The sequence below is a fragment of the Scardinius erythrophthalmus genome (assembly GCF_964197995.2).
Source record: "Scardinius erythrophthalmus genome assembly, chromosome: 15".
Lineage (NCBI taxonomy): Eukaryota > Metazoa > Chordata > Actinopteri > Cypriniformes > Leuciscidae > Scardinius > Scardinius erythrophthalmus.
Genome location: NC_138235.1, coordinates 26255864 through 26278449, shown reverse-complemented (window position 1 = coordinate 26278449; position 22586 = coordinate 26255864). Strand labels below are relative to the sequence as shown.

Below are 22586 nucleotides of genomic sequence, written 5' to 3'. Positions count from 1 at the left end.
ATTTAAAGATATAGCCTAAGTAAAAAATATAATATGTAATATAGAACACATATTTAGCAAAATACTCTCTATAGCTATTTTTATAGCGTAACATTTACAAGCGCCAAAACGGTATTTTATGGAATGATTTTCCGGACATTTTTCAAAAGGAATTGCAAATTGTATTTGCAATTGCGTTTTCAAATTGTGCACGCATAAAATGTGACATAATCCAAACGCAAATGCAAATCGCGCATTACCGTTTGCATTTTCGTTTAAGCGAACGCACAGTGACTGCCAAATTTAAAATGGAAATGCAAAGTCCATTTGCAACTGTGTTTCCCATATCTTACGAGTCTTGACCCTGTCATATTTAAATAGCAATTTCAATTACCACTCTGCTTTTTCACTTTCTCAGCGTCGCGTATGTAGCCAGCCAAAACTCAAATGAAATCGCAATTCCCTTAGTATTTCCATTTCCGATGCCTTACACAGAAACCTGTCAATCAGTGTCAAGGGTGGGATTATGCTATGGGGCGTGTTCGTGTTGGGACGTGACGTCACTCACAGTCGACGGTTAAGAGGTGATGCCCTGAACAGACAGACGCCGATTTATTTTAAACAATGGAGGTAGTTGGTGAAATTGTGGAGGACCTTATGATGCTCGCAGCAAGTTGATGACAGTACATCCTCTACAGATGTCCTCTTACTCAGAAGCCATTTCATTTTGGATAAGTTAAATGTTTTCGTGGCCTTGACCAACAGCAACATAAGTAATGTTGTCTTCGCCAACCTCAGTGAAGTAGCTAATAATAGGCTTTTTGTGAAGGACAGGACAACTAAAGAACCTGGACGTCCTTTACTGGACATACCACAAGAGATGAGTGTCGGTGCTAGGTCTCACCCCTTCAAATAAGTGTTCTCAATTTGCGAAAATTCAATAAAAATGCTGTCTGTTGCAGTTAAACCTGTGTGTGTGTGTGTGTGTGTGTGTGTGTGTGTGTGTGTGTGTGTGTGTGTGTGTGTGTGTGTCACTAGCGGCGCAGGATTTTGATTGTAGGTGGGCCTCCAGAAAACTGGATGGGCCAGTTAAAATAAGCCAAAAACAAAAAACGGGTTCCCCTTCATCTCCGTTTCAGTGCTTTTCTGCGGCACCGAGGACAGCGACTAACTATACCTGAATTTAATGCGTAGTTAGCATAGGTTTAAAAAAAAAACGGATTTTTTTTGCTGCTTTTTTAAGACAATTACAGTTTAATTTAATTTATTGTTTAATAAAATTATAGGCCTATTATTTTTTTAGTTTATTAACAGCAACAACAGCTGTAAAGATGAAGTTGACGATCGTCATCTCCATATAGTGAACGCGCCTATAGAGAGAAATGCACATCATGGATTACATAATCAGAGAGTAGCCTTTTTCTTTTCGTTTTAAATTGTTAAAAATACATTTTGGGCTTTCTTAAGATATATTTCATGTCTGTGAGGCATACGTTGAGTTTCGTTAATTTAGGATGAGATGCGCTCCTGTTCACGAGCAATGCAATGACCGCGCGGGCGCCTCAATGATTTTATTGTCTGCTATATTTCCTTTTTAATTTATTAAATCCAGGCAATAAAAAAATTATTGGTTGATAAAAAAAAATATTAAAATTAAGATACAATTTATACAAAACGAAATTCACTAAAAAAGTCTTTCTACAAAACAAAAAGTGGTCAAAATCATGTCTGACCCACATCTCTCGATATATTGCGCATCCTATCTTACTCATGCGGTTCACTTTTCATAATCAACATAGATGAAAAAATAACATTATAATATTTTAACAAATATGAAACTAAATGAGCTTATTTAATGGCTACAACATGTATAGTATACAGACTCTCTATTTGTACAAATTGCTGCACATTCATTTTATTCTGAATTTTGCATGCATAAGTTGAAAGGCATTTGTTTGCATGCATAGTAAAACATATCTGCAACATTTATCAAGTTCACTGATAATTATGTCACTAATTATTAATATCACTAATTATTATTATCACTTAATGAATAATGTAACAAGGACAAAGCATGTAAACTGCGTTGTTTAGAATTGAATGGATCGCAAATAGATCCGAATGAAGAAACGTACAAAACCATAGTAGAAATGGATGGGCCCGGAGTTAAAATGTAGCGCCGCGGCTGGTGTGTGTGTGTGAGAGAGAGAGAATGTTTGTTCCACTTTACATTTATGGTGTAGTCTATTTGTTTAGATTTATGTGGGATTTAATCATTTTAAATTAATCTCAACTGTGAAATGGACAAAAACAAAATTATACATAGGCTACTTTCAGACCAATTAAATCAAACCCAGGTTTTTTTGTGTGTTTAGACAAATAATGTAACAAAAGTCACAAAATTCCATGACACTGAGATAAGGGAGATATGTTTTTTTGAATGGGGGAAAAATATCAAATGAGATCCAAACAGAACCCAAAGACAACATGAGGGTTTAAGAAATATTAATTTTAAACTAAACCAAAACCAAATCTTTATCTCAGTGTCATGGAATTTTGTGACTTTTGTTACATTACCTACATCTGTAGAGGATGTACTGTCATCAACTTGCTGCGCGAGCATCATAAGGTCCTCCACAATTTCACCAACTACCTCCATTGTTTAAAATAAATCGGCGTCTGTCTGTTCAGGGCATCACCTCTTAACCGTCGACTGTGAGTGACGTCACGTCCCAACACGAACACGCCCCATAGCATAATCCCACCCTTGACGCTGATTGACAGGTTTCTGTGTAAGGCATCGGAAATGGAAATGCTAAGGGAATTGCGATTTCATTTGAGTTTTGGCTGGCTACATACGCGACGCTGAGAAAGTGAAAAAGCAGACTTGGTAATTGAAATTGCTATTTAAATATGACAGGGTCAAGACTCGTAAGATATGGGAAACACAGTTGCAAATGGACTTTGCATTTCCATTTTAAATTTGGCAGTCACTGTGCGTTCGCTTAAACGAAAATGCAAACGGTAATGCGCGATTTGCATTTGCGTTTGGATTATGTCACATTTTATGCGTCCACAATTTGAAAACGCAATTGCAAATACAATTTGCAATTCCTTTTGAATAATGTCCGGAATATCATTCCATAGTATTTATTGTTTGAATTTCGTAATAAAATTGACAGATTCTGAGAGCCGAGATTTTTTTATATCATAAAGTAACCTGCTCTAGTCTGGCGGTCTCCGTGTCCTCTTTGCTTCGCGATTTTTCTGTGCTTGAGAGCGTGTGAAAAGTGTCAATTGCGTGTGTCTCACGGTGAATGCGTGAGAGTTGGCAGCTCTGGCAGCACTTCAACACGTGTGGTTTTTTTTTCGCTTGGCAAGCCGAGCTGACGTGACATGGGGGCGTGACAGCATCGACGATTCCATTTTTTGATTCGATAATCGAGATTGAGCATTAATTTCGATCGATTTCGATTTAAAATCGAAATCGTGACACCCTTAATATGTATATATATATGTGTATGTATATGTGTATATATATATACATACACACACATTTTTTCAAATCATTTACTGTATATCAAATATATTATGAAACCCTTAATCTTCCAGTAACAAATTTCTTTGATAAAGACAGAAATGCATTTGTTGCGTAGAGTACATTTATCTCAACTAGACAGTCATTGAAATGAACTATTTTTAAGTACTTTTTAATCAGCACATTCACCATCTGTAGTTAAAGGTATAGTGGAGGATCTTTCTGAATTTTAGATAAGACCCACCCTCTCCACTTTTTGAAAAGTTTGATTGATTCACCAGAATGATTGACAATTAGGAGGACCAATAGTATAGGTGATCCACCCGGAAATAAAAAATCCTCCACTATACCTTTAAGATCAATAGTTTATCATAATGTGTCAATCCCTGTGGATAAAATCAGCTTTAATTTTTATAATTTGACATTGAAAAGGGCTTTTAATTTCCGTGTTATTTTATCTATCATTTTTTAAGTCCTGCTTGAATTGACTTCATGTGTCTGTATTTTTGTAGACACCATGCTGAATGACTGTAAGAGTAACAAATCTCTATGTGGAGATGGCGATGAGGCTCACTGTGTTTCCAACGGCACGGACACGTTCTGCTCCTGCAAAAATGGTTTCCAGAGCGTTGGACACAACACCTGCGAAGGTACAGCACACATGGTCTGCCATCTTAAAATGACCTAAAGAGACTTTCTTCCTCCCCGATTTATGTCCGAGATTTTTATTACCAGCTACAACGTGCATATCAACATTTCTTCTCTTTTCAGATAAGAATGAGTGCAAGCAGTTTGGTATATGTTCTCACATGTGTAACAACACCAAGGGCTCCTACAAGTGCAGCTGCCACAAATACTTCACCAGGATGAACCACACATGCAAGGCTGACAGTACGTACTGATTTTATTCTTTAAATCATCTTCAAGAGCTTGTCTTTAAAGAAATAGTTCACCCAAAAATGAAAATTAACCCATGAGTTACTCAACCTCAAGTCATCCTAGGTGTATATGACATTCTTCTTTCAGACGAATACAATCGGAGTTATATTAAAAAATGTCCTGGCTCTATTGTCAAGCTTTATAATATCAGTGAATGATTGTTTCTGCTTTGAAGTCCATAAAAGTGCATCTATCCATCATAAAAGTGCTCCACACTGCTCCGGGGGGTTAATAAAGGCCTTCTGAAGCAAAGTGATGCATTTGTGTAAGAAAAATATCCATATTTAAAACTTTATAAAGTAAAATAACTTGCTTCTGGCCAAACTAACATACGGATTCCATTTAAGTGTAAAGCGCCACTTATGCGAGTAATGCGATGTACTGCTGATGCTTACACTACGCCATGACGCACTATGCTACTTACGACGTCACAAGTTGCGTAAGTTGGATATTTTTCTTACACAAACGCATTACTTTGCTTCAGAAGGCCTTTATTAACCCCCCGGAGCAGTGTGGAGCACTTTTATGATGGATAAATGCACTTTTATGGACTTCAAAACAGTAACTGCTATTATGAAGCTTGGAAGAGCCTCTCATATACTCTCATATAGAATGTCATATACACCTAGGATGACTTGAGGGTGATTAAGTCATGGGGTGATTTTAATTTTTCGGTGAACAAAATTTTTCGGTGAACAAAATTCACCAAACCTAATGTGAAGTTGTGTGCCCTCTCCAACAGTTTCACAAACCAGTTTCACAAACCCTCTATTTTACCCTCTATTCTACTAAACTATTTTGTGTCCATCTGCAGGTCTGAACATTAATAAACAGGTGCTCTACATTGCTGATGACAATGAGATCCGCAGTCTAAATCCTGGGATGGTTTACGAGCAGACATTCCAGGGCGACGTCAACGTGCGCATCGATGCCATGGACTTGCACGTCAAGACCAATCGCATTTACTGGACAAACTGGCACACCTCTGGCATTTCCTGCTTCCAGCTGCCCGCTCCATCCTCATCATCAGGTCCTACTTCCAACTCTCAACGAAACACGAGGCAAAGCGAGGGCAGCATCACCAACCTGGATGTGAGTCAAGACCTTCAATGTTCAATGTTGAACTTGGTGCTTTGCGATATCTTCTCTGAATATATCCTGTCTCCTCTTTAGATTTCAGGTTTGAAAATGCCACGTGGAATCGCGGTGGACTGGGTGGCTGGTAACCTCTACTGGACTGATTCAGGACGTGATGTGATCGAGGTTGCTCAGCTTACAGGCCAGCACAGAAAGACGCTGATTTCTGGCATGATTGACGAGCCTTACGCTATTGTAGTGGATCCTCAGAGAGGGTAAGAGACATTGCATTGTATGTTTCATTAACTCTAAGGTACAGTCGCTTCAAATGCACTAATGCTGTATTGTGTATTTAATTTGATTTTTTTCATGACGATTTTTGTTTCATATCTCAGAACCATGTACTGGACAGACTGGGGTAATCATCCAAAGATTGAGACGGCAGCCATGGATGGCACTCTTAGACAAACCCTGGTCCATGAGAACATCCAGTGGCCTACAGGTCTTACCAGCAGAATTGCTGCCTTTAATCCTCTGTATACATGACATTTGTTAACTATATTAAGATGAAATCCATGTGTTCATGTTTCTTCTCTAAAATAGGTCTTGCAGTGGACTACTTCAATGAGCGTCTGTACTGGGCAGATGTCAAGCTCTCCATGATTGGCAGTGTGCGTCTGGATGGCTCTGACCCTGTTGTGGCTGTATCCAACATCAAAAACAGTTCAGTATTTTTTTATTAGCATGATAGTATACTCTGGTATTAAAATATCAGCAAAAATGTATCTATAATATATAAGAATAAATATAATATCGCATCTAACATAACATTTTTTGTTTACAATATATATGTGTATGTATGTGTAGATGTGTATATATGTGTATATATATTAATATGAGTGTGTATACAGTATATATACACACATAGACATATATAATGTGTATAAATAATATATATATACATGCATATTATGTAAACAAAAACTTTTATGTTAGATGCGATTAATTGCGATTCATCGATTTTACACCACTAAATATATTATAATATAATGCCATTCAAAAGTTTGGGTCAGTAAAATTTTTAAGTGAAAAAAGACTCTTATGCTCCCCAAGGCTGCTCTTATTTCTATCAAAAATTCAGTAAATCTGTAATAAGTAATGTTGTTAGTTATTACAATTTAAAATAAAATGCCAAAGCTGAATTTTCAGCATCATTACTCCAGTCTTCAATGTCACATGATCCTTCAGAAATCATTCTAAAATGCTGATTTGGTGCTTAAGAAACATTTCTTAACATTTTCAGTGTTTAAAAAACAGTTGTGCTGATTATTTTCAGGATTCTATGATGAATAGAAAGTGAAAAAGCCTTTATTTGAAATCCACGTCATTTTTTTCCACATCAAATTTTAATTTGTCCTTTTTGAATAGAACTATTGAATTTCTTTCAAAAAATCTTACTGAACCCAAACTTTTGAATGGTAATGTGTATTTTTCTTTCTTTATTTAATATTTAAGTTATATTGTTATTTGTTTTATTTAATACTATAATGATAGCATGCAGTGTCATCTTCAGGAAATTATTCAGCTTCTCTCTCTTTCTTACAGACCTCCTCCACCCCTTCAGCATTGATATCTTTGAGGATTACATTTATGGGGTTACCTACACCAATAACGTTGTCTTCCGGGTTAACAAGTTTGGTATAGGCCAGGCGGAGAATCTGACCACTGGCATCAACCACGCCACTGACATAGCCCTCTATCACCGCTACAAACAGCCTGAGAGTGAGTGTCTGTGTAAAAGTGTGTTTTGGATGCATTACAAATGCATGATTACAAATATTGGGAGTCTTTTCCCACTGTCTAATGTATTTTTATTCCTTTTTTTTTTTTTTACAGTGACTAACCCATGTGATAGGAAGAAGTGTGAATGGTTGTGTCTGCTCAGTCCCAGCGGGCCAGTGTGCACCTGCCCTAACGACCACATACCTGACAATGGCACTTGTATGGAGGTGCCCCCCGCCACCCAGTCCCCCATCAGTAAGACCCTTTAATCAACTGCTTTCACACTATATATTACTAAATCATTTTATACCACAACCAGAGCTATACTGAAACCACGTTATGCACTGAAATATGGAATAACCATTTAAAAAAGTAATATTTCATATCAAGACCAAATATTCAGAGTTCAATGTAAATATTGGTTGTATGCTGTTTTTCAGCCTGATTGAAATCACTTATGATATTTAATAAAGTTAATATTTTTTTCCTCATACTTCATGTGCATAAATTAAATCAGGCGTTTCTCATCATGATTAAATTATAAAGCTTCAGATGATCAACAATAATGTGTTTTTTCATTTAGCTCCCACCTGTAACGTTCAGTGTCAGAATGGCGGCAGCTGTTTCCTCACCCCGTGGAACCAGCCCAAATGTCGATGCCCCACCAGTTACAGTGGAGAACGCTGTGAAATCAACAAGTGCAGGGACTACTGTCAGAACGGAGGAACCTGCTCCCCGTCACGCACAGGTACACACACTCGCAGAGATTGTGGCCAGGGCTTTGCACATGTATCTCTATAACTACATCAGCAACATTACCTATCTGTTTCCTCTCTTCAGGTGCTCCTACCTGTCGCTGTCAGACTGGCTTCACCGGGTCCAGATGTGAACAGCACACTTGTAATAACTACTGCAAGAACGAGGGCACCTGCACTGTCAACCAGGGCAACCAGCCAACCTGTCGTTGTCCAAAGGGCTTCCTGGGTGACCAGTGCCAGTACCGTGAGTTTGATTCCTTTTGACTGTAAACAGAGGATTTAGTCTTTTCTAAAATGTTCATTGTCTTTTATTAGCTGTGTGTGTCCACAAAAGCCTTGCTAATGAATGAAACATACATTATAAAGTGAAATAACTGCTGGAAATTAATCTGTGCAGGTCATTGTGATGACTTCTGTAAGAATGAAGGTCTTTGTATGGAGATGATGAACGGCACAAAACTTTGCCATTGTAATGAGTCTTTCTTTGGTCCACAATGTGAGCTGAACAAGTGTGAATACTGCGGCCCGGGCAAGTGTGAAGTGCTACGATCTGGAATAACATGCAAGTACGTACCAGCATATTCAACTGATTAGGCTTTCATAGACATTTCATAATCCAGCAGCACTAAGCCTTTGCTGCAGGTTTGAGATGTGCTGTATAGAAATGGATTTGAATCATTTAAGTGGGTGCTAAGATAATTCATGTTTTGTGTGTAGATGTGCTGATAACATCCAGCGTCCCAGCTGCTACACCTGTGATGATTTCTGCACTGAGGGCCAATGCTCTGTAGACCCTCATACTATGCTGCCACAGTGCAGGTAAAGTGGTCAAAGCTTTATAAAGGAATTTGCTTTTATGTTCTTGTAAATGTTTTGTTGCAAAAAAGTACAAATATTAGAAGAACAGCAATAAATATCATCCAAAAAGAATTAAAAATGTAAGTGCAAATAGAATATAAAAAATAGAAAACCAAAGTGGACCTAGTACTGAGCCTTGTGGTACACCAGATAAAACTGTGTCTACCTGAATGTGCTGGGTTCTGTACTTAAGATATCTGACAAATCAACATATAGCATGGTCATGAAAAGGTATTAACAAGCTTGCTGCAACAATAGATTAACAAAGTTTGAACAAAACACTGTCAGGATTGCCAGTGATTTAAAGTGTGTTTCTGTGTTATGTAGGTGTCACACAGGCTGGTCAGGTTTTCGCTGTGATCAAAATGTTGCCCCTGTTCAGAACTCAGCCTCTGGAAGTAAGTGCCCGCATCTTTTTCTGTTGCTTTTAGATTCAATTCAAGGTATTAAAAAAAGCTTTTCATTGGCAAATCTGGGCAGTAATAATGCATGTTTCTCCTTTGTGTAGATACTCCGTCAGTGGTCATCCCAGTGTTGTTACTGCTCTTACTTGCGCTCTTAGTAGTTGGTGCCATCTTGTGGTACAAGAAGAGAATGCGTGGGTAAGTAATTACAGCAATTTGATTGTGTACAGAAGAACTTAGTACTTAGAGACACTCCAGGGCTCAGTTATTCTCTAGCCAAACTTATTTTGTTTATTGATCAGACTTTTTTTCTGATCAGGGGTCTTTAACCTTTTTCAGTCCAAGGGCCTTAAATAGAGAGTCATGTTTTACAAAGACATTAAAATAATCATTATTTATGTACATTTAAATACATATACGTTGTTTTAATTTTACTTATGTTTTCATCTAGGAGGGAAAATTAAAGACTTCGCTTGTGCTTTAGCTTAACTTGGATTTATATGATCATATTTTTATGTAATAAAATGTATTTCATATAAAAATTATATTATTTATTAATTATACTTTATTATTTTGGTTGAAAAAAATATTTGTATGTAATTATTTCATATAATAAATTAATGAATATATTATGCTTTATTTTAATGTTAATTTGGATGAAGACAATATGTTTACAAAACTAAAAATAGTAATTATATACAAATACAATCATTTAATAATTGTAATTCCATGTTAGTGTTTAATAATATGCATTTTCATTTTTCACAAAACTTAAATAACTTCTAATTAGTGCCCCCCTTTTGAAGACCCTTGCTTTAGAGCATTCATTTCTCCACATTCCTCTTTATTTTAACACTAAACTCAATTTCCAGATCTCTCCCTTCATCTCTCTCTCTCTCTGTAGTTAAACTGCAACTTTCTGTCTCTCAGGTCTGTGAGGCGGGGCAAGCCCAGCTCCAGATGTTCGCGGTAACTCTGACTCTATAACAGCAGGGTCCCATCCTAGTCCATCCTTTCCTCTCTTCCTCCCCCTTCATTATACTCTACCTCTCTTTCCCCCTGCTTCTCCTGCCTGATCCTGTGCTGTTACTGTGCTATTCCTGTGGTTTTCACCAGTTTCAACACATGGATCTATTGACAGAAACCTAAAATAGATCAACTGGTTGGTGCAAGATGCAGCGCTGGTCTGCGTCCTGTCCCGCTCTCTCCTCCTTGTGCCATCCTGTAGACGTGTGTCGGTTTATATCTGTCTGTGAGAGCAGTGTCGCTGTGCTTGAAGTGTTTGGCTCCTCATTGATCGTAGTGGACCATGTCTTGTGGACATCCAGCTTTCTCTAAGACCCTGCAGAGTTGCTCACTCTGGCTGGCAGTCTCCTCCTGAAAGCACATGGATGGTTCCACAAAGTGGCATTGCTCCTTGTACATGTTTTTATACGGCAGGAGAGACCCTGGTGGATGTAGCTGTGTCTGTGTTTGTGAGTTGCTTGATGATAGGCTACTTTGTGTATGCGCGAGTGTAAATTCCTGTGCCTTGGCTCGGCCTGCAGAGGTGTGTTGCGAAGAGACGTGGACAAAGATGTAACTGCTCACTGGTGTTTGTGTCTGCAGAGCTAAAGGATTCCAGCACCAGAGGATGACCAACGGAGCCATGAACGTAGAGATCGGGAACCCAGCATACAAGATTTATGAAGGAGAGCCCGATGATGATGCGGGGGAGCTGCTGGACTCCGACTTCACCTTGGATCCAGATAAGGTGACACTAATGATATTTTCTTGATATTTTATGTTCTTAAAGGCACAATATGTAACTTTTTTGCTTTAAAAATAGCAAAAATCACTATATCTATGTTATATACTTTTTTTTGTTGTGTACTTACATTATCCCGACTGTTTCCAAAAACTTTACAACCAGGAGAAAATTTGTAATTTAATTCGAAGACACGTCCCGTTTCTTTATTTCCGTTTTGTCGCTGTCAATGGCGTCATATCCGCGTTGTCCCTGGTTTCCGCTCGTACTGCCATAGTAACCAGAGCCCTCTGATAGTAACCAAAGCGACAGACGTGGACAAATGTGTAGTTCGCAATGTCTATTTGCACGCTGTTGTTGTTGTTTCGTTCAAACATTATGGACCATGGCAAGCAGACTTTGGATAAAAAAGGAGAACTAAAACGAGAATCAATATCAGCGCGGTGTTTTCGAGATGCCGAGAGCTCCCATAGACAGAATATAAACAAGAGCTCCACGTCCGAGACTTCGACCGCTCCTACATGTAGCCTACTTTATTAAATGGGTGAGCACATTTACATAAAACTAATCAATGTTATATAGTTCAACAATGATAAAATGTCAGAATATGATCTGTATGTTATTCTAATGTTGATCTAGCTTACTGCTAGTCTCATACAGACAAACTAACACATACATTTCAACACATTTAAATGCAGTTTAGTGTGCTAGTGTAATGTTAGACCAAGTGAAACAGCGCTGCGTTACCTCACAAGTTTAATTTGTCTAATAAACTGACCTGTGGGTAGTAATTCTGCGTGTAGTTCGGTAGAATGAAATGTCCATATTCCTTTTATATCCGCGGGACTCGCGTCGCTTGTGGAGCTGATAGCTGTCTCTTAGCAATCCAGAACTGCTTCATATCGCAGTCAAGATAAAAGCATCGATGTATTCAGTCATCCATAAACATTATTAGATCGGTCAGCTTGACGTTGACGACAAGATCCATAATTCTTAGCAAATGTTGCGTCATCAATCTACGCCTTTGTTATTGTAAATAGGTTAGCGACCCCTAGTGGCGAAAAATGCCATACTGTCCGTTTAAGCACTCGGTTTTTTGTCATTTTGATTTTTTTATAATATTTGTATTCATTATAATTGTGTATATTATATTATATTATATAAAATATTCTTTAATATTTAAATTTTATCTATTATAATTGTTTTTAATTATTAGTGTGTCCGAATCATATCATATCATATTTATTAGCAAGCTTTCGGTCTTGCGCAAGACCGAAAGCTTGCTAATAAATTGATCTCGCACAGTGTTTGAGTGTGCGGCTGCTGTATTTGTACAATTTTCAATGATAATTTATTTAGTTAAAATAGTATAGAATTGTAATGTCTGTAATTTATCGGTTGTTGGGCCATAACAAAAATAACCATCAGTTTATCTGCATCAGGCAGAATTTTGATATCAGTGTCTCTCTTGCAGCCCACAAACTTCACCAACCCTGTGTACGCCACCCTCTACATGGGCGCCCACAACAGCCGTAACTCTCTGGCCAGCACAGACGAGAAGAAGGAGCTGCTGTCTGCAGGAGACGATGACATGGGAGACCCGCTGGCGTAGAGTCCCGGCCGGACGCCCACCCTCACGCAGACCGTTATGCCTTTACACGTCAGAGGAAAAGCAACAAGAGCAGGAACACTGTACAAAATGTAAAGAAAAAAGATAAGAAAAAAATGAAGGACACTTTTGTATGTGATTGCAGTATTATATTTTATTCTTCGAGAAATCCTTCTGGTCAACAAAAGAAAGCATTTTCTATACAAGAATTTTTTCTTTTCTTTTCATTTCCTTTTTTCAAATGTTTGCTTACCCAATTTCTCACCCCTCCCCTCCATTTAGCCACTACCTCTGTGCTCAACAACACCTCATGCCAACAACAATATGGGAAATGGTTTTTTTTCTCTCTCTCTTTTTCTTTTTTTTCTTTTAAGTTTATTTTTGTATGAATTGTATAGAGATCAATGTTTGTTTCAGGAAAAGCAAAAGTGTTGCTAATGAAATATAAGGGAGGGGGGCATGGCCGACTGAATGATACTGATGCTGACTTCGCCCGTGTGTGATTTCAGATGGCTGAGAACGAATACGCTTGTGCGAGTGTTGCGACGAGTCAGCATCACTTTTATTTCTATACTGTTATCTCAGAGAACAACGCTTACGATGATTGTCATACTCCTTGCACAGATTGATTTTATATATATTTACATATATAATTAACAAAGTGTCTTGACAAATATACCCAGGAATACAAGCAGACACCCGTATGAATAGCAGTATATAACTGTCTTTGTTTTAGCTTGTTTTTTTTTTTTTTTTTTTTTTTTTATGGATGAAAAGATGCAAAATGTGTCTCAACATGGATTGAATGAATGAGTGAATGAATCCAAACAGATGGAAAATGTAAGAACATTCCAGAACTCTTCCAGGGTATCAGTGGCCTTGGTGTGTACGTCCAAAGGATGGGTGAGACTGATTCACGGAGAGCAGGCCTCATCTGACGCCATGTCTTCCAGCACGCCGGAAACAGCCAGGAGATGATTGTCGTCTGCTCTCGGTCTGTGTGCTTTTGACAGAACTGTTCCATACCACTTCAGTGGGAGCTGTGTGTCACTTTTACTTCTCTAGTTTTGTGTCTTATGGACTTTTTATGCTCAGTGTACGTGCATTCCTGTGAGGTGCGTGTGGATCCAGTAATAACTCACTGCCTTGCTGCTACTCTTCCATCATTCTCATCTGCCTGACCCGTAGAGAGACTCGGCTAGCCCCGCTTGCGGCCGAGCCTCCACTGCTTCTAATGGAGGTAACCCGTGTGCCATAGGCTAATGCATGGATCCAACAGCACGAAAAGACTAGCGTCTGCTCAACAGATACATGTTAACAGTATTCATCCGAGCATCTGGACTTAACGTAAAGTGTCTGCTCTGTTTACGATCAAATGTCATTTAGCGCGGCCCTTAGTGGCCTTTTACTGTCACAGATGACTAGTGTCACAACCCTGCAACCGTTTCTGTAGTTTTGTTGGATCATTTTATTTTTATGGGTTTTTTTTATATACAAAATAATTAAACTGCTTTTTATAGTAGAAATGCATGGTGGCTCAGCCCTTCTTTTGGAGAGACAGCGTGATGTTTGTTTCTTTTGTTTCCAGCTAGAGAACTTCATGAATCACAGACAATAACACATATTGAGAAATAAAAATGTGTACAGAACAAAAATAAGTGGTTTCTGGATTGGTGCTCTGCTGTAGCTTGGTAATGGGTACAAGTGGTCAGTTAAAAAACAAAAAGCTTTTCTCGAGAGTTCAAAGGTTTCCAGGATGATAGACAAAAAAGCCTTAAAGTGCATGGGTTATTTTCCATTTAGAAAAGCAACTGTCAAGTCTTAACTGATATATTTTGTAAGGGTCATGTCTCAAGATTTAATAAAATCAAGCTAATATTGGGCTTGTAATACAAAATGTATTACCTAAAAGCCCATGTCACAAATCAAATAATCAATCTAAACTTTAGGCTACTGTTGTTCTAGTATTATGATAAGGGGGAATACAGGTAAAATGGGACACACTCTGATCATTTGTAATTGGTGTCATTTTAAAATATGATCCCAGATGTTTTAGCTACAAAAATCTAACCTACAATATACAGTGGGAAAATAAATACATGTGCAAACATTTATTGACAACATAAGACGAGTCTCAAATATTTTTATTTGCCACTTCAACAGAATATCCAGTTAACTGCTGCATTCATTGGTCCATATCAACCAAATAACATTAAAACTTTGGTACATTCATTTTGTGCTTTGCTTTTCCTCCCAAATGGCTTGATTTAGTTTATGCTGCTGTACAACAGTTTAAGAAACAACTAGAAAATACCACCACAAAAAAAACATTAGTGTTGTTTTTATTTTTGTTCACTTCTCACGAGCTTGAGTCAACATGCAGTGTCGTACAGTAATATGTTCCTTTTTTAACAGAGAGTTCCGGTCCTGGCTTATGATTGGTCAGAACAGCGTTCCACCAACTATGACGCGAAACAACACCGTTTTAATTCAATTCTGTCCTTAATATCTTTAACATTTATAGACTGTCTATCTAATAAAAGCAATAGGCACTTGAGGCAGTTTCACAATAATTCGCGGCCTCGCGTAACTACATTACTGCTTAAATAGAGCTCCATTTCCGAATCGCTTAGGCCTAATCAGTGTTAGTGCAAATACTCAAGTGTTGACAAATTCATCTTATAAAACGTTATTTTTTGAACGAATTAATTCCTGCAAATCATGACGACTGTCCTTCATTTACTAATTTAAAGCGAATTACGTTCAAATTGCGCACTCAAAAGATTATATAGTCATGTTTACAATCTAGGAGTGGTTCCCATTTGGTATCCTTTTAAAAAACAGATTAAAATTCATTTATATACAACAAACCTGGGGGGTAAAAAATGGACCAGAGCGCTATTCTCTGAGAAGTTTCACGGCATGACAAAGTTACGTACACTTTGTTCTGGTACATGAGCATTAAACAGATTTAAAGAACGGAGTGAAGATAGAGGCATCAATACAATCAATACAAGGCACAAAGTCAGTCAAACAGAGCACTTGTCCAGGCTCTTTTGTTAACGCTGCAATGCATTTCTTGGATAATTGCATATTATATTTACATTAAGCATAAGAAATGTTACAACATAACGATTAACAATAGTATAAACTTAGATACATCAATATTAGCTATAAGAAATAATACTGACTCAACAGAAAGGCACTTCTTTGTAACCATAGTACTGGTCTGGGTTAAAATACTGGAGACAGGCTATTCTGCGCCAGGTAGTGGAATAGGATTAACAAATAACTTGTTCATACTTAAAGAACTGTACAAACGGACTCTGGCCAGAAAGTCAGTGACCTCAGCGCTATCCCACTAGACAGAAAGTCTACATTGCACAATAAGAGAAAATCCACGTTAATGGGCCTGAGATCCCGTTGGAAGGCTCTTCAAGGTCAGCAGGCTAGTGTTACTGCTATCTGTGTATACTGCTACCACAACAACCATTATTCCTGTGCCAACACAAGCTTTTGCCAACGCTCCTCAGGATTTGCGTGCGCGAGCGTTCATGAGGCCAGGGTGGCAGCCCTGAATGTCTGTGCTGTAATAGCTTTATTGAAAGAGCCTCCAGTGCAGAATCCAAAAAGGATTTTCATAAATAAATAACTTCCCCACCCCCTTAAAACCAAAGGCATTGTTTTGGTCCTGCACTTCCCTCAGTCACCGTGAATTGCAGGAAGATGCCATTTCAGAAAACGGGGGGAGAGTAGCAGAGGGTGAGTGAGTGAGGGGTCTTTAGGGTCGCTTCCACCCATTCCGGATCACCGCGTCAGCTCGCAGGAAGGGCTGGCTTCGGAGATCTGTGAGTGGGGAGGGAGAGAGTTAGAGTTAGATCAGGGAACACTCAGGGTAGCAGGGGTCATTCTCAGCACCTCAGTTGGCTGCAAATAATTATGCTGTCTTTGAAAAGGTTTTTTTTAGATCTTAAAGAAACAGTTTACACAAAAATGTGATGCTGTCATTTACCCATCCTCAGGTTGTTCATGCTTTTATCTGTGAAAGGAGATATTCAGCATAATGTTGACACTGTTTGTGTCCTTACTTACAACGAAAGCAGCAGTGACTGGCAGCTTTCAAGCTCCAAAAAGGACAAAAAACGTATACAAAGCTATCGAATATAATCGTTTTGGAGCCTGAAAGCAACTGGTCACGTCTTTGTTGTACACTAGCGTTCAAATGTTTTGGTCCGTAAGATGAACAAAAGTCTTACGGGTTTGGAACGACAAGAGGGTGAGAAAATGACAGAATTTTCATTTTTAGGTGAACTAACACTTTAAAGTATTAAAATACGCAGTTAATATTAATCTCAATAACTGCTTGTAGTATAAAGCATACAATGTAAAACACTAACAAAGACATAATCACTGCAGTAAGACTATTTAGCACATCACAAATACGTTTGAACTGATGGATTCAGTGTTCAGCAAGGTCTTGAAAGATACTATAACATTTCTGTACATAGTGAAACACTATACCACTAAATGACCATTACATGTACTGTAGATCTTGCTGAACAGAACACAGATTTGCATGCATGTGACGATATACAGCAGAGGACATACGTAAACATGTTAGCTTAACAGCACAGTGCAAAGATACAGCGGACAAACAGCTTCACATGCAACAGACATGACAAGGAAAAGATTTCATTCCAGGATCCTTCCAAAAAATCTAAGAAAATACTGTGGAAAAGCTACCAAAAATAATATTAAGTTTTGTGCCATTCAAAGTTCAGATTGTAATAATATTAGACATCTACAAACTATCACCACCATCATGTGGTTCTTTGTTCTGTGCTATAAAAATAAGGCCACAGTTTAAGGCTAAATATCTTATATTGCTTTCACACAGTGACAAAGTTTCATAAACTATATAATTAGCAATGCAAAAAAAGCCATATTCAGTGCAAGACTACATTTGGCCACATAAGCTTCAGCACCGTAGCGTTGTGCAAAATGTAGCACAGCTAAGCAATTGAGCTGACGGTAAAAAGGCAGACAGGAGCAAAGCGAGATAAAGCTCCATGATGCCTTTCTTACCCTCCAATTATTTTGTGCTCAAATTTACTCAGATTAATCCCCTGTTCTGCTGGAAAGGTAGAACAAACAGTCATGGGGGAGAAGATGAGAGTTAGCAGATAACAAACCAAGTGAAACATAACAAGGACTGTTACACAGGCCAAATCTCTCTGGACAATATGACAAATAAAAAGACCCATGATAAGAACATTCTTTTAACAGCCTGAACATACATTAATATTACATCAGATCCGCATTTTATATCATATTAATTAGATACTAATGCATTTTCAGTCCATTTGTCATAATTCCCTTAAGAAAGATTTGGCCTGTCCCTGTTTCAGATCTGTGAACAGCTACAGCTTGTGTTTCTCACTATTCTGTTGTGCTTGGGTTAGTAGAGGATGCTGGGTAACCATAGTGACAGAGTGGGTCATGCGAGTGGTGGGGGTATGCATGCACTTTGCGACTGGTAAGAGAACGGGACAACCTGCGGCATTAAGGGCAGTTTTTGGGGGGGTTTGGGGGGCTAGCAGATGGACTCGTCGAAGAGGTTGGTATCGCAGAAGAAGCGCGAGCCCCGTTTGGCCGTGCGGGCTGTGAAGGGCACACTCTTCAGCACTGAGGGAGGGAGGGAGGGAAGGAGGTCAGAGACAGAACCTTATATATGAGCTTAAGAAGGACCATGTGTTCCGAAAAAAGAAACCATTCGTTTTGATCTTTGCAACTTCCTGGATGTTCTCAATCTTATTTTACAGCCATAGCAAACTTATTTCAGCTTATGACAGGCAAAAAATGATGTTTGTCTATTAATTAATGTCTCTTTGCTCGCCGCCGTTTGGTTGTATATTTGGTCTTGTATGAGCAAGCACACAAGACATCACAAAATCTTCTACACTACCACTCACAGGGATTTTCTTTTTCCAAGAAATGTACACTTATTTAGCAAGGATGCATAAAATTTATCAAAAAATGACAGCAAAAAAGATTGCTACTTCAAATAGTCTATTCTTTTGAACATTCTGAAAAAGGTATCACACTTTCCATAAAAATATGAAGTATTTTCAGCACTGATAATAATAAGAAATATTTCTTGAGCAGCAAATCAGAAGGATTATGTGACACTGAAGACTGGAGTAATGATGTTGAAAATGCAGCTTCGCCATCACAGGAATAAATGACATTTAAAATATAGAAAAATATATATATTTCACCAAATTACTGTTTTTACTGTATTTTTGATCAATTAAATGAAGCCTTGGGCGAGACTTCTTTTAAAAACATGAATAAAATCTTACAGATCCCAAACTTTTGAACAGTACTATATACCTCATATACAGGAATTTGGGGGTTTTAAGGAAAAACTAGTCTGTTAATTAATAATTAACCCAGGCACAGGAAGCATGGTAAACTTTTGGAATAAACCAGTAAACCACACACATGTTAAAGTTATGCTGAAACTCCTTGAAAGTTAAGCATTATTACATATTAAATCCTGATTTCTTTGTGACTGGAGTGACAGGAGAGGAAAAAGTGTCATTCTATCAATAATATCTATGGCTTCATAAGTCCACAACCTACAAAGATCCATTTTTGGCTGTTTGTTTTAGAATTGTAGCATCAAAAAGCCTCACAAAAGTGTTTGCCAAAAAAGTGCCAATTCTGTGGTTCATAATTAGATAAATATAAATAGCCTTGTCTGAGAACATTGTGTTAATAATAGAAATGAATTTAAGGGTGTTATCTCTTCCTGTACAGTTTCTGCAATATCTCGTATAGGCATCCTTTATGATTTCTTTACATACTTTAGAAAGAGATGAGCTTAATTAATACACCATATAATTAACTTTGAAGATCCCTGAGAGTTGATTCAAATTCCATTGTTTTTAACTGATGTGCACTTGTAAAGTGTGCTGATCGAGCTGTAAGGGCTGTTGTTTAACATAACAGAGTGTACATTGCTGATGCGGAGAGCAGTGGACCACCACAGTGATTCTGGACCCCTGGCTGATGGGTATTGCAGTCCTGCCTAGCCCACCTGTGATAATGTCTTCAATGGTGCCGTCTTTGCCCTCATATACAGGCCGGTGGTCCTTGGCCTGTCTGCGCCGGAGCTCTGCGATCAAATCCTGCTGCTGCAGTTTCTTCTTTTGAGCCTGGACCTGCATTGAGGAAACAAGAAATATATTCACCACTTTAAATCTTTAAAAGAATCAGGGGCAAATGCAAGTTTTTTTTTTTTTTTTTTACAAAAACCAGAATCACCATTAACCAATTGCATAATAACTTATTAGTAACACTTGGTCCTTATAGTTAATGCATTAACTAACAATGAGCAATACCTCTGTTACAGTATTTATTAATCTTCGTTATCGTTAGTTGTTAAAAATACAACTGTTCATTGTTCGTTCATGTTATCTCAGGTCCATTAAATAATATTAACAGAAACAACTTTTGGTTTTAATTATATTTTTAAATGTAATGTTGAAAAATGTCCTTAAAGGGATCGTTCACCCAAAAATAAAAATTCTGTCATCATTTACTGACCCTTCAGTTGTTCCAAAGAAATTCTCTCTTCTGCTGAACACAAATAAAATATATTTAGAAGAATGTGGTTGACCAAACAGTTGGACCCCGTTGACTTCTAAAGAATTCTTTTTTTTTTTTCTATACTCTGGAAGTCAATGGGGCCCATCAACTGTTTGGTTACCCATATTCTTCAAAATATCTTTTTTGTGTTCAGCAGAAAAAAAAAGTAATTCATACAGGTTTGGAACAACTTGAGGGTGAGTAAATGATGATTCCTTTAACTAAGATACTAAATGGTTTAGAAATATCTGTCATTGTAAGTTCATGTAAAGTCCCCCTGTGGTGAAAATCAAGTTTTTAATGTTGTTTATATGTCTATGTGGTGTTTTTAATATGCTTTAAGACAAATCATGTGCAGAGTCATAAGTCAACACCATTGCTGAGTATTTTCTCTTTAAAACTGCAGTGAAAAAAGAATGCTGAAATCGCTGGTGTTTCTGGCGTCACAAACTACCATGTAATCAATCACGTCAACGTGGGGACGAGCTTTAGCATATCCTTAACTGCGGTCTCGAGAGAAGCCAGGTTATCCCGGTATATTTTTCTGTTGATATGAAAAATCAGGTACATATTGAGCGTCAGCGTCAGTTCTGGCAGGCCAGGTAGTCAAGATGCTGCTAATGCTATTTGCTAACAACACTGTCCTGTCAGCTGATCTGCTCCAGCTGAGCTGCATTAGCTCGTTAACTCCCCTCGCTGCTCAATGGCCAACCTCAAACAAGGCGCCCTATTTAAAGCACATTCAGTTTGATCATACATGCTTGCTGCTCGCTTCTGCTGATCTGTACGCTGGTAAAAAGCTGTTTAATTCCTTCATCTAGCTTGTTTCTCAGAAGGTGGCTTAGTCATCTCTTCATAGCGCGTAGACTGTCAAAACAGTTCAAAGACAGATAATTCTAGGTAACAGCATGTTTTAGCAATTGCAGTCTTGAATAGTCATTTCAGTAATTAATTAATAATTTTTACCATAATATAAATTGCTAAATTAGGGTGGCTCAGACGACACCGTTCGAGACACTCAATTTCTGTTTTGGGGGGGATAGCTCATCTAGTCAAATAACATGAGCTTGCTGCTGCTGCTTCCCCTCATGCTGATAATGCTGTCCCTATATGCGGCTGCTATCTCCTCATACTACTGCTGTCCCCTGACTTCTGCTAATTCATGAATGGTCAGGGGACTCATCTGATCAGAAACAGACTGCTGCTGCTGTCCCCTGATTCTGCTAACTCATGGGTGGTCAGGACTCATCTGATTATAACATATTGCAAATTATCCGTATATATTCGTAGATTACTAAGCATATAAATTGTTAAAATAAAATCATCCTCTGTATCTCAGAGGATTGCCAGGTGTGGTTTTGTTTGGGGGGATATTTTAGCTCTCACAGTCCTAAACTGTGAGCGTTCCCTATGCTGCTGCTGTCCTCTGACTCTCTGCTATTTCATGGTGCTCATGAAAGGTCAGAGGACTCCCTGAACAGAGCCATACCGCCAAATTTCAATTCAGGAACATCAACTTGTTTGCGATCTATTCAATAAATTCTTAAATTATTTTTATTGTCTGTGTGTTCTTGACTTAATGGACCTGACAGAATTAGCAATATAGCGGGTGAATTATGTATGTGATGTATTTTACGATGTAAAATGCCTAAATGCCTTTCTCCGCTGACGTTGTAAGTTGTTCAAAGCCTTTCTAAGGATGCTGATTGTTAGAGGATAGCTGTCTGATGGTTTGTGTAACATTAGCAACACATTATTAGCTGTTTGATAACGTAGTCAAGCAAAAGGATAATCATATTATTTACCGCTGTACCCGACGTTGTAGAGAGCGATACCCGCATTACCATTCTGAAAAATCAACTTGTATACGAGTTGACCGAGTGGGTCTGTGAGCTGGTGTGAGTGAGTGGAGGCGGGGCTAATTTGCATAATCATGAATGCATGTATACTAAATGAAGTGAGGGTGTAGAGTTACAGGGGGACTTCAAATAATGTTAACAAATGGAACCCTATTGTAAAATATTACCAACCTTTTCAATTCTAGTATGATAAACAATTTAAGGGATATTTGAGTTATTTTTCACGGGTTCAGATTTCACCTTGGGGTCGTGCTGTTTGGCCTCCTGTGCTAGTAGTTTTTCTCTCATGGCTTCCTCTTGCTTCTTCTTCAGTTCGTTTTCCTCCACAGCCTCCTGCAGAAAACAACAGTTCCGGTAGAGATGTGAGTGTGATCCGGACCCTG

The 22586-nt window shown here is 38.2% G+C and overlaps 2 protein-coding genes across 11 annotated transcripts in view; one reads left to right on the top strand and one right to left on the bottom strand.

Annotated features, from left to right (window-relative positions):
• The window catches only part of lrp1ab (low density lipoprotein receptor-related protein 1Ab), a 134582-nt gene extending 120233 nt beyond the window's left edge, over positions 1–14349 (top strand). Inside the window, exons 74-89 of the mRNA XM_081385685.1 lie at positions 4030–4167; positions 4289–4408; positions 5271–5548; positions 5630–5808; positions 5929–6035; positions 6137–6256; positions 7139–7315; positions 7430–7570; positions 7899–8063; positions 8156–8317; positions 8471–8639; positions 8791–8892; positions 9259–9329; positions 9440–9533; positions 10944–11088; positions 12557–14349. Coding sequence (XP_081241811.1) covers positions 4030–4167; positions 4289–4408; positions 5271–5548; positions 5630–5808; positions 5929–6035; positions 6137–6256; positions 7139–7315; positions 7430–7570; positions 7899–8063; positions 8156–8317; positions 8471–8639; positions 8791–8892; positions 9259–9329; positions 9440–9533; positions 10944–11088; positions 12557–12694 — 2306 coding nt within the window. The 3' untranslated portion in view covers positions 12695–14349. The remainder of the gene's footprint in view (positions 1–4029; positions 4168–4288; positions 4409–5270; positions 5549–5629; positions 5809–5928; positions 6036–6136; positions 6257–7138; positions 7316–7429; positions 7571–7898; positions 8064–8155; positions 8318–8470; positions 8640–8790; positions 8893–9258; positions 9330–9439; positions 9534–10943; positions 11089–12556) is intronic.
• Positions 14350–14807: 458 nt separating this feature from the next.
• fmnl3 (formin-like 3) overlaps positions 14808–22586 on the bottom strand; it is a 55912-nt gene continuing 48133 nt past the window's right edge. For 2 of the 10 annotated variants that reach the window (XM_081385690.1, XM_081385694.1), the window contains 4 exons: positions 22444–22536; positions 19794–19917; positions 17777–17822; positions 14808–16537 (listed from right to left, as the gene is read on the bottom strand). In XM_081385690.1, coding sequence (XP_081241816.1) covers positions 16507–16537; positions 17777–17822; positions 19794–19917; positions 22444–22536 — 294 coding nt within the window. In that variant the 3' untranslated portion in view covers positions 14808–16506. Of the gene's footprint in view, positions 16538–17776; positions 17826–17864; positions 18377–19793; positions 19918–22443; positions 22537–22586 lie in introns of those variants that run through there. The other 8 variants (XM_081385693.1, XM_081385689.1, XM_081385686.1 and 5 more) reach the window with 5 other exon arrangements.